General features: G+C 36.0%; 1 protein-coding gene across 1 annotated transcript; it reads left to right on the top strand.

Moving 5' to 3' along the window:
• The first annotated feature begins 9,260 nt into the window (after positions 1-9,260).
• LOC123944350 (olfactory receptor 4F3/4F16/4F29-like) lies at positions 9,261-10,199 on the top strand. The gene has a single exon (XM_046009390.1). It carries the CDS (start codon positions 9,261-9,263, stop codon positions 10,197-10,199), a length of 939 nt encoding a protein of 312 aa, XP_045865346.1.
• The last annotated feature ends 2,916 nt before the right edge of the window (positions 10,200-13,115 follow it).

Raw genomic sequence — 13,115 nt, 5'->3', positions numbered from 1 at the left:
AAGGGTGATCTCTCTATCATCATGGCTGAGTGCCCAAGCTGCCAACGCGAAAGTAAAGCCTCAATACATTCTATGGTATCATACCTCACCACACTCTCAGGAAACCAAGTGTCCACCTTTTCTGGAAGGATTAGAGATCTGTCTTCATGGCTATATAAATTTATTCTGGGTTCTTATTTTTTCCCGTACCCATGGTGCTTCTGCTAGCACTACCATTCATAGATTTGGTGAATACATTTTCTGTCTTACTTATCATTTGCTACACAACACTGGCTCTGGAGAAATATATAAATAAAATGAAGTGTGACAATGGGTTTATACCTATAAATTCACTAGAGGTACTTGTCCTCCATGACCCAGAAATAAGACTGATACAATGGTGGAATGGGCTAGAGAGTGCTCAGCTTTTGTATCAACTGAGAGGTTGGTATAAAACCTTGCAAGTTTCGGAAGCTATTTGATGCAGTATACATCTTAAACCAGTGGCCAATGTATACATTTCTATCTTTCCTAAAGTTGGAATATATGAATCTAAAGTGGAAAAAGTCACTCAAATATTAAGAACAAAGAATTTATTGGAGAAATTTATGCCCCCTATATTTATTCTTATGGACTTTGGTTTAGTAGGCTTGCAGGGCTTAGTGCTCCAGAGAAGAATGTTTCCAAAGGAAACAAAGTCTTTGACCACTTTGGGCTCCTTATGTCACTGAACTAGCAGATGGAAAAGGACTTACTCTGACATTTCTGGGTACTGGGGCAAGAGTAAAAATGGAAGCCTGTAAGCTATATATTGAAATATTTGTGAGTTATAAATCAAGGTAACATCTTGAATACAGTCTATTCTAATCTACTATATTGATAAATATGTCTTTTCCTTTTCTTCTCTAGTATATTATTATGAATTTTTAGGAAGTTTGGTTGCTCTGGTCAAACCAAAAGGTCCCTAGGGATAAAGTCCCTTGATCCTTGAGCTCCTTCTAAACTCCTGTCTGCAGTGTCACTTGCTCACTGTTGTCTAGAACTCTTAATTAGCTTTATTTCCACATATGGCAAGTTTTTATGGCACTTTGTGTTAAAGAACATACGAAAATCTAGGACTCCATGAAAATCCTCTTATTTATACAAGTAAAATGGGCAGATGGTAATAAATTTAATAATAAGGAGAGCAGCTCTAGTGTCAGACATGGTTCTGTTGTTGGACTTCCTATGAACGTGAGCCATATCCTCAGGTATGTAAGTGTTATTCTAAAGTACAGTAGATGGCATTTGGGATAACCAATTGACTAGTAGTGGAGAATAATTGGGTACTGACACACTGGAGAGGGCTAGCTGACCTTGACTTTTAAGTACAATCACACAGTGATATGATAATGTGAAAGATATTAGAAAAAATCATATGGCTTTATAATGTTTAGGATCCAGCACTCTGTTACCTGTGATGATTCTATAAGATTCTCACACCCTGGAATTTGACAAATAGGTGAGAAACATTGGTGACACGCACAACTAAGAAAGCAAGGGTTATAAGCTTTTCAAATAAGATGAAATATAGACAGTATTTTCTGTGAAGAGGAAAGTACATTTATTAGTTATTTGTATAATTTGTAAGATAGAAAAGAGTATCATAAATCCCTGAATGGAGGAGTCACCCAAAGACCCAAAGCTGAATAAATTATTTCCAAAGTACATGTCATTTTAAATATGCTGTGGAACATTTAAAAACAAAATGGAAACTACCAGGAGATCAAATTAGTTCTCCTGCTCTCTTGTGCAGAATTTTACATTATTTTGCATTAATTTTTTTTGCATTAATTTTGTAAACTGTTAGTAGAATGTGGTAGGATTTAGAGAAAATTGAGAAATTTGCTTTTTCTTTTTTTCATTTTTGGAGTGGAGAGGTAGATGAGAAAGAGATTGTAAGAGGAAGTATGAAAGGATTTGAGTTTTTTAAAATTAAATGAATTCTTATTCAATTTTTATTCAACTATAATTAATATACAGTATTCAAGTATAATTAATATAGTAGCTTTAGGGGTACAATATAATGATTCAGCCCCTCCATGTATTACTCAGTGCTCATCACGATAAATATATTCTTAATCCCCTTCACCTACTTTACCCAATCCTCCTTCCCCCTCTCCTCAGGCAACCACAAGTTTGTTCTCTGTATGTAAGAGTCTGTTTTTTTGTTTGTTCTTTCTTCTTTCTTTCTTTGGCTTCTCACATTCCACATGTGATTGAAATGATATGGTATTTGTCCTTCTCTGACTGACTTACTTCAGTTAGCATTCAGAAAGCTAAGGGATGACTTGGTTGGTTGAGCTTATGTGTGTAAAAAGCTCATTGACAGGAATAAAAAGCAGGATATAAGGAATACAAAAAAGTTAAAGGGACACAGAAATTCTTCATATTGCATGCAGTTATTAAAGGTAAAAGAAATGATCTTAAGTTAGAAGCAGCAGAATTTTACTTAGGTATGAAGAAAGATTTGTGATAATTTGAGAAACAAAGTGCGGGATATTTTAGATGAGGGAAGTTCTAACCTCAATATTTTTTTAAAAAAGATTTTATTTATATGTTTGACACAGAGAGAAAGACAGCAAGAGAGGGAACACAAGCAGGGGAAGTAGGAGAGGGAGCCAGGCTTCCTGCTGAGCAGGCCCGGCCCCCCAATGACAATATGGGGCTTGATCCTGCCAAAGGCAGACGCTTAATGACTGAGCCATCCAGGTGCCCCAAAACCTCACTATTTTTGAATTGAGAAGGAAATTTATATGAATGATGGCTTAGATTTTGAAACCTAGGAGACGTGGCTCCCTTTCAGCTTGATAATTCTATTATTTGGAAGCCCAGCTACCAATAATATTTCTTTCATCTATAAAGTATTAGATATCTGGGAATCCATTTCTGGAAGATTGATAAATTCTATATGGGTCAAGAAAAAGGATTAATCACAATACAAGGCAAAGAGTTAGGGCTTTTCTTTTATATTATGGATATCTAATTAGTTAAAACAAATGGTTGCGTTTGAGAAAAACAATTGGAAGACTTTTTCTTTGGAGCACAGCCAATATATGAGAAGGTGGTTTCAAAATATAATCAATTAGGAGGTTGACTGTAGGTATTTGATGACTTCCAAGTGAATAAACATCCTATCCTGGTGTCTTGACCCAGAATCCTGTTTGTAACTCCTTCTCAGGGTGGATAATTGGATCCTGACTATGCCTCAAGTGGATTTAAAACTTTGTTGTATGAATTTCTACATTCTTTGATATTTGGCTGTGCATTTCTCTTCCTTTTAGTACATCTGGGGAAAATTTACTTTTGACTTCTTTCTTCTCTTCTATAGGGAGGTATCCCATATTTATAGCTCCTGCCCCTTAAAATTCCTTCCTCAATTTTGTGGTTCTTATGTGGGGTAAAGGGGTTGGAGATCCAAAAGACAAATAAATTCACAGTTAGATGTGTATACGTGATAAAGCTCACGGAGAAAGTGATAAATCTCAAGGAGCACTTGTCTATGTCTGCCACTATAGTACTATAAATTGTTTAGAATCACAGAATTTCTGGAGAGTGAGTCTAGAAAGTAATAAAAATCATACCTGATAATCTACCTCTTAAAGTATTCCTTGTCTTCTCTTTGAAATTATATTATATTTATACATAATTATATACTTTATTTTTTAATACTTTTATTTATTTTTATTTATACATAATTTATTTATACATTATATTTAATTATGTATAATTATACAGATTTTATATCTATATATACACATATATTATATCTATTTTACATATAATATTTAATAATATTACATATTTATACATAATTAATTATACATAATTTATACATAATTATATAATTATACATAATTATATACTGTTTCCTCCTTCCTTTTTAAAATTTGACATTTTCTTCTTTCCTTAATTCTTCTTCACCTTTATAATCTATCTTCTATTTTTTTCTCTCTTCAGAACCCTTCCCAGTCTTTTTATCCATCTTCCCTAGTTATGTCATCATATTTTCATGTTTTTTTTTAAATCATCCAATTATATCCTTTCTCTCTTTGTTATTATAAATACATGATATTATAAATACAAAGCTGTTATCCTTGTTACTACTTCAATTGCAATCTGATTTTCCCACATTGAAGGCTATCCTTATTATGTCTAGGTCATATTTCCACGTTATTAGAACCAGTAGCCAGTTTTGATGGAGGCAATATTTTTAGTGTTTCTTTCCCTCCTTTTTTATTCGAATGATGTCATAGCAGTTGAGATTATAAAAAAGGATAATATTTCCAATTCTTCCACCTCAATTCATCTACAAATAAAACTAACCATAATGTAAGGTGATATGTAATGCTCTGGGGCATGAACAAAGTGTTTTGAGTAGGAGTATGGACAAGGAAGGTATTAATCTGCTTAAAGTGTAAAGAGGTGGTAGGGAAAGGAGTCTAAACATTATAACATGTGTTTACTTTGAGTTATGGATTGTATTCTTCCAGAAAGAAGAGCAGGGGTGGAAAGGGTGGAAGGGGAATTGAAAAAGAAAAAGTATGTTTAAAGGCATGGAGACATATGTATGATGTGGTATTGTCAGATAATAAAAAGATACTGTTGGATCTTGGGTGTGAGGAAGGATATAATAAAATGAGGTAGAAAAATGAGGCTGGAAAAGTCCAGACTCCAGACAGGTTTGAACGCTTTATTATGAGGTTGTGTTCATCTGGAGGCAAAAGAGGAATCACTGAATTATTAATACTGTGGCTGGATTTGTTTTGAGAGCAGATAGATTATTGTTGAAGCAGCAGAAACACTTGAAGGAGAGAATCTTGATGAAGCTTTGTGGTAGATCTGGTGATAATTGTTGAAAGAAGGGAGTTGGAAGTAAAAGAAGCAATTGCTGGGGGGAGGTGGGACTGGGAGAGGGGGAGCGGGCTATGGACATTGGGGAGGGGAGGCGAACCATAAGAGACTATGGACTCTGAAAAACAACCTGAGGGTTTTGAAGGGTCAGGGGTGGGAGGTTGGGGGAACAGGTGGTGGGTGATGGGGAGGGCACGTTTTGCATGGAGCACTGGGTGTTGTGCAAAAAGAATGAATACTGTTACGCTGAAAAAATTAATAAAAAGGGAAAAAAAAACTTAAAAAAAAAAAGAAGCAATTACATGGCAGATGTGTTAACTTGAAACTGTGAAACACACTTCAACCATTTTGGGGGGGGGAGTGGGATGATAGGTGAGTCTGGCGGTGGGTATTAAGGAGGGCACATATTGCAGAGAGCACTGGGTGTTACATGCAAACAATGAATCATGGAACACTACATCAAAAACTAATGATGTACTGTATGGTGACTAACATAACAATAAAAAAATAAAAAAAGAAAAGTACTCAAAACCATATGGTGGGCACTGTGTATTTAACTTCAAGATTTAACAATAAACATGTCATTTTATCAGACTTTCTTGAGTAGTACGTCATTACAAAAACAATCAAAATCAGTCATGTTGTCAGGGTCCTCCCTTTTCCTCCACAGAAAAAAACACTATTCTGAAGTTGGTCAGATATCCTTCTTATTTGAACTTTCATATTTCTACTACCTATATATTTATTTATATTTAATAATATGTAATTTTTTTGAATTTATAAAAATTCTTTCAGTTTACATGTATGGTTTTATCATTTGATTTTTTTATTCAACATTTTATTTTTTGAGTTTTTTTCATGGTGACAAATATATATATCTGGTTCATTCATTTACTTCTCAAATAATTCAACCCATTGTATTAATTTACCAAGATTTACTTATATATGACCTCACTATGGACATACAGGTGATTTCCATTACCAAAAGGCATTAAAGAGGAAGAATTAACTAGATTTGGTGACATGTATTTTCTCACATTCTCAGTTATGTAAGACACTATTTCCTCCATTTTTCAGATGGGAAAAGGACCCAGAGATGAAATATATGTTACTCAAGATCACCAAGTTATTAGGTGACAGAATGTGAAATATGGCTTTTTAGATATTGAAGACTATACTCATTTCATTGTTTCACTGTAGCTTCTTTAAAAAATAATAGAAATGATTGTTGTAAAATCTAACAGTTAAAACAGAGAGTAATCCAAAGAGCAATGCAATCACAAACAGAGCCTATTTTTAATATTGAAGTCCCAGATTAAGTCTGGAGTCCCTACATCCACACTGAGATTGATGATCAACCTCAGTACACTTGGATTCAAATGGGGGCACTGAAGCTAATTTTTACTAAAGACCTACTATGTTCTCCAGCATTATTCTAGGCACTGTGGAGCTTATGAAGAAATATTAGGGTAGTCTTATAATTCATTAAGGTAGTTAAAATGAAAGTCTAGAAACAGAAAACCATTCAGATTGACAGAGTCAAAATGATTTCATTAAGAAAGCAGAACTTGAATACAGGCAACATTATGGCATAAGTGGTTGGCTCATGCTGGACATTTTTCAGGAGTCTCAGTCCCTCCAGGGAGGAAAAGATTGAGCAGAACAGATTAAACTAGCATTTTGTATCGAGTTCATCCAAAAAAACATCTATTCTAAATAAGAGCATTTGCCTGAACAATTAGAATAAGAACAAATGTTTTAGAGAATACCCAACTTTTCCAGGACACTGAGGTACATTAACTTGTTGATGAGCAGTTGTCAGAGATGATTAATCGCAGAGGCTAAGACATCAGCTACCAGCATTATCAATAAAGGCCAATCATCAGCTACGAGGGGCTCATCTTTCCTCCAACAATTTTCTACTATCACCTTGCTACATGCTTTTGTTCAGGCTGTATCCTCAGTAAGTCACAGATAAATGAAAGAAAGTAGGGAATTAGAAAGTGGGCTGATCTTGGAGTCTGTAGACCTGAGTTCTGATACAAGCTCTAACACTAAGTAAATTTATGGTTTTGGTCAAGTTATTTAACATATTTGTGTATTTATTTTCTGATCTATAATGACTAGAGATTTTCCTAAATTTCCTAAAGATCATCCGTAGGTCCCAAAGTTGACCTCATTAATTTCAGTCTCTTTGACTTGATTGAAGACTTCTTTTTAGTTCTATTCCTACTTCTGGTTTTCCTTCAGGCAAAATTTTCACTTTCCTGAATTTCTTTCCTTACATGGCCAGTCTCTAACCCAAACAGATATTTTTATTTATCCTTTCAGCCAATATTTATTTGTCCTTGTTATGTTTCTGGAGTGATTCTAAATTTTTTTTTTTTTGAGAGGGAGGCAGGCAGATGGTATGGGAGAGAGAGGAATCTTAAGCAGGCTCCATGTCTAGTGTAGAGCTTGACCCTGGGATCTATCTCATAATGCTGAGATCATGACTTGAGCCAAAATTAAGAGTCAGATGCTTAATCCACTAAGCCACCAAGGCACCTCATGGAGTGATTCTAAATTTTTGATACATTGGGTTAAACAAGATAGATGTGGTCCATAACTGTATGGGGCTTGAAGCCAAGTTGGGAAGGATATATGAAATAAATAACAACTCACCTTTGTGGTAAGCATTACTAAGAAATAGTGTTCTTTTAGAGCAAATAAAAAAAGAAGATAGTTTAATTTCTACCATTAAGAAAATGTGAATACTATATTAATAATTGCTTATTGAAATATATTTTGTGATCCATGAGAGACTGTGGATTCTGAGAAAAAAACAGGGTTTTGGAGGGGAGAGGGGTGGGGTTTTGAGTGAGTCTGGTAGTGGCTGTTATGGAGGGCATGTATTGCATGGAGCACTGGGTTTGGTGCATAAACAATGAATTCTGGAACACTGAAAAGAAATAAAAAAAATTAAAAAAATATATTTTATGATATGGAAGTTTGGTGATCCCTATTGGTTATCAGTATTTTGTTTTCTTATTCATTCATTATGTCTTGTGTAGAGGCCTGTTTTGGGCAAGTGAAGTAAAGAGAAGTAAACTTAACATTTACTGAGTAACTTAATACAGCTGTATGACTAAGATACATCAATTACTTTACTAGTTAACAATTTCATAAATAAATAAACTGAGGCTCAAGACTTTAAGTATCTTGTCCAAGATCAACTTATGAGTGGTTGAACATTTGTATAAATTTTGGAAATAAAAATCCAAAATCCATATTCTTTCTACTAAACTATGCTGTTTCTGTGATTAATTCTTTTTAAGAGATTTTCATAAAATTACTTCCACTACATTATGATACATTTCATAGTTTTAAGCTTTTCACATCAGGTGTTAAGTATCCTAAGGCAATGTTGCTCGATTTACCTGTGTTGAAGTTTAAACTTTTTACTTTTTTTTCTTTTTAAAAATATTTATTTATATAAGTATTCTCTATACCCAATGTGGAACTCGAACTCACAACTCCAAGATCAAGAGTTACATCTTGATCGAAAGTGCCTGAGCCATCCAGGCACTCCTAAGCCTTTGCTTTAATAGACTAATACTTTTGTGAAATGCAAAATGAGAAACTTGGGCATCACTAAAATGTCAAATTTCTAGAGAAATTTCTAATAATTTAGAAATTCATTTCTAAATAAGCCGACACAAACTTTGTTTCCAGTATGATATGGACAGGTACCATACAGTTCATGGGCCTGTGCTACTCTGTGGACCACAATTTCCACTGCTTCAGGGAGTCCAACTATGAATAAGTCATCTTTCCTTCAAAAAGCTCATGGTTGAGTTGGTGAGTTAGGACTGTACTCAGTTCATTTAAAACAAGGGACAGTAAAAAGTGCTAGTAATAATAAAGCTAGATTTTGTAGATGTTGTAAACATTTAGGTAATATTAAAGATGAATATATTCCCTGAGTGGGGGGCTGGGATGGAAGAGAAGAAGGGTCTGTCTTCCAGATAAAGGCTTATGGACTTGGAAGAGATTGCAACAGTGATTAGTTCTATGTGAATGGGGCCAGATTGTATTAGTTTTGAACCCAAAATCAAAAGGTCTGGCTCATGTTCACTATGTTATATCTCATGAGTGAGTAATCATGGCATCAACCCTGAGGTTGTCAAATGCAGAGACAACCTGGTGGTAGAGAGCAGCTCCACATGACAGCTCCAATTCTTCTGGGTAATCATAGTTGAGAGGCCACGAGCATATCAGGTCGGTCTTAATGCTGTAGTAGAAACAGACTTTCATATTTTTGACTTCTCTCCCAATATATTAAATAATTAGTATAATTGACATTTTCTCCTATTGTCCTTCTTCAGGGAGCCGTGCCAACAAAGCCAATGGATAGAATGAATCACTCCGTGGTGTCAGAGTTTGTGTTCCTGGGACTCACCAACTCCTGGGAGATCCAACTTCTCCTCTTTGTGTTCTCTTCCACGTTTTATGTGGCAAGCATGGTGGGAAACTCTCTCATCATGCTCACTGTGACTTGCGACCCTCACTTGCACTCCCCCATGTACTTTCTGTTGGCCAACCTCTCCTTCATTGACCTGGGAGTTTCTTCAGTCACTTCTCCCAAGATGATTTATGATCTTTTCAGAAAGCATAAAGTCATCTCCTTTGGTGGTTGCATTGCTCAAATCTTCTTTATCCACGTCATTGGTGGTGTGGAGATGGTGCTGCTCATTGCCATGGCCTTTGACAGATATGTTGCCATATGTAAGCCTCTCCACTACCTGACCATCATGAGCCCAAGAATGTGCATCTTCTTTTTAGTGGCTGCCTGGGTGACTGGCCTCATCCACTCTGTGGTGCAGTTGGCTTTTGTGGTAAACTTGCCCTTCTGTGGTCCTAACATATTGGACAGTTTTTACTGTGACCTGCCTCGGTTCATCAAACTTGCCTGCACAGATACCTACCAACTAGAGTTTATGGTCACAGCCAATAGTGGATTCATCTCTGTTGGCTCCTTCTTCATACTGATCATTTCCTATATCATCATCATTCTCACTGTTCAGAAACACTCTTCAGCTGGTTCATCCAAGGCTCTGTCCACACTCTCAGCTCACATCACTGTGGTATTCTTGTTCTTTGGTCCTTTGATTTTTTTTTATACATGGCCAACTCCCACCACACACCTGGATAAGTTTCTGATCATCTTTGATGCTGTTCTCACTCCCTTCTTGAATCCAGTCATCTATACATTCAGGAATCAAGAAATGAAGGTGGCAATGAGGAGAGTATGCAGACAGCTAGTGAATTACAGGAAGATCTCTTAAGTGATGCCAGTATTGTGAAGAGCCCTTGTAGATTCCTGATGTTCATTACTGGTGGTCAAACTCAGAAAAAAGCTCTTGTTTGTCTTACCTTGATTTGATTACACACACTGATACTGGGTCTATTTTATCTTTCACTCGGGGGGAGGGATATTCAGTTTTGAAAAGAGCTACACAGGGAGTATTTTTAAACCAATTATTATATTATTCTCAAGACTAAATTCCTAAGGAACAGTATTTATATGAAGTATACAAATATACTTCATAAAAAAGTAGAGAAATATAAGAAATATAAGAGGTCATACTTCTATGAGGCCTTTAGAACATGAAGTATCTCCCAATTTACCTTACTACAGTATGACTTCATCCTAACTTCACTACATCTGCAAACACTATTTCTAATCATAGTCACATTCACAGGTATTGGGGATTAGGATTTAAACTCATATATTTGATAGACACAAAACAACCCACAAAAGTGGTTTGGGTACTCTAGATTCTTAGAATGAGAATGGTTATAGTATAGCTACCTATTGATCAGAGTAAAATATGTTTAGAATAAATGGAAGGACCTCAACTCTTTCATAGACAATAATGATATTTTAAAAATAATAGAGCATATAAAGGCAGCAGAAGACACAAAAAGTTATATTTGGGAGTTAAAGAATCTGCTAACTTGGATGATTACACAGAAGGTAAAGAATAACAATTACTGTCTTTAGTTAGGGGTAGAATGAATATACCAAGGTAATTTGTTGGATAATTGTAAATGAGAAGAAACCAAATTCTGGTCTAGCTTCAATATAGTATTTGGTCCTAAAGCATTTCTGTTTTTAAGAATAAAGCGATTGGGATGCCTAGGTGGCTCAGTCGGTTAAGCTTCTGTCTTCAGTCCAGTCATGATACCAGGGTCCTGGGATCAAGTCCCTTACCTGGCTCCCTGCTCTGTGGGGAGCCTGCTTCTCCTTCTGCCCCTCCTTTAAAAAGATATCTTTTAAAGATATTTTTAATTTATTAGTCAGAGGCAGTGAGAGAGAGAGAGAGAATGAGCAGGAGGAGGGGCAGAAAGAGAAGCAGGCTCCCCGCAGAGCAACAATGAACACTGTTATGCTGTAAATAAACAAAGAAAAAAAAATACACTAAAAAAAATCTTTAAAAAAATAAGGCAATTAAAGCTGGGCTTTTCAAACTGCCAAAATATTAACATATATCATAGTTTATTTTCAGTGTCATTATTTACAAAAAATACATATATACACGAAAGCAATGCACGTAGAATTTACTTCTTGAGTCTTCTACAGTTTTCTATCTACATTGGAGTTTGTCTTCCTCTTTAAAGATATATGACAATGATAAAGATATAATGATAATGATAAAGACATTTTATCTTAGAATAAATCAGTCCATTATGCCACTGAATAAACAAAAGCAGATCCTATTACCTTGCAATTACTCTCATACAGTCTCAATTATTCATTTTATGACGTTAACCAAAGTTACTTAACTTTTGTTTTGGAGACAGTACTCTATTAAAAAACAAAACAAAACAAAACAAAAAAACAACCCAGAGCCTGACAGCAGTAGTTTAAGTGGGAAAAATTTGTCTTAATCAGGAATTGTTACAATAGGGGAAAAGGGACCTGAGTATAGAACCGAGCTTCATATCCAATATAATAGAACAAGTGTGGATTTATAGCCAAAGAGCAGATGGGAGGTGGTTGTTGGATAGAAATTACTAAGGGGAGAATTCTTGCTAAACTGACCTAATAGGATTTTTGCTGAAGGCAGGCCAGAGTGATCAGATATTGAGAGTAGGTGTTTAAGAATCAGATATCAAAGGCAAGGGGTTTTCTCTAAACTGACTTAATAGGATTCTAGTCACAATTGATCTTTGTAAGCCCAGCAAGGATGGGGCTAGTGGAGAAGAGCGCTCAGAGGAGCCTGACTAAAATTTGGTCAAGAAGATGGATCTGTTCAGGCTGCCCAGGTGACCTCTGCCAGCTGGCCTTCTCCTCAGATCTCAGGTTGGTTTATGGATGCCTGCAGTGGGCTCAGTGACCCTTTCTGGTTTTCTGCCTGGACAGAATAGATATGAGGAGCTTGATGAGATCAAGATTCAGCTAACACTCCAGCACCTCCTTTGGCTTTCCCACCCCTGTCAGATGCTGGGCTCTGTTTGGCCTAGAAAAATCTCAAGTAAACCAGCAGAGCCACTGCAAAATGAAGGAACGGATTTATTGAAACAAAACTGTAGGTTCTTTTTGTCCTTTTGAAGAGAGAGAATATGTAATTATTATAACAGAGGAGGTCAAGTCAGATGGCTAAAAACTGCAGTATGATTACTGATTGGTATTTGGCCCGATTGCACTTTTGGGGGGGCAATGTTAATTTTGTTAAAAAGATTTTATTTATTTGACAGACAGAGATCACAAGCAGGCAGAGAGGCAAGCAGAGATAGAAGGGGAAGCAGGCTCCCTGCTGAGCAGAGAGCCCGATGTGGGGCTAGATCCCAGGACCCTGGGATCATGACCTGAGCCAAAGGCAGAGGCTTTAACCCACTGAGCCACCTAGGCACCCCCAGTGTTAATTTAATAAGTATTACATTTCGCTTCTTAAAAGTTTACTTCCTTTACTTGTTTGGACCCAGCTGTGGGACATTCTGAGGTGATATCCATTTGGTACATATTGCTTTGTGCTGTTGGTTGGTCTCCTGGCTTCTCAAACCCTGGCTTGTGGGTTTAACTCTATCCATTTGGAATGGTTTTGGAGTCCCAAATTCTTTGCTCCTGATGGTTTGTCCCTGACAGCAGATAAAGCCTCACATTGCCTTCAATTCTGTCCCTTTATTTCTTTTGAGGGATCTTTTTTTTTGTTGTTTTTGTTTAGTATTTTATTTTATTTTTCCATTTTATTTTATTT

This window comes from Meles meles, chromosome 6 (assembly GCF_922984935.1).
Source record: "Meles meles chromosome 6, mMelMel3.1 paternal haplotype, whole genome shotgun sequence".
Classification (NCBI taxonomy): Eukaryota; Metazoa; Chordata; class Mammalia; order Carnivora; family Mustelidae; genus Meles; species Meles meles.
Note: the sequence above shows the minus strand (reverse complement) of the source record. Positions and strands in the feature narration are given on the sequence as shown.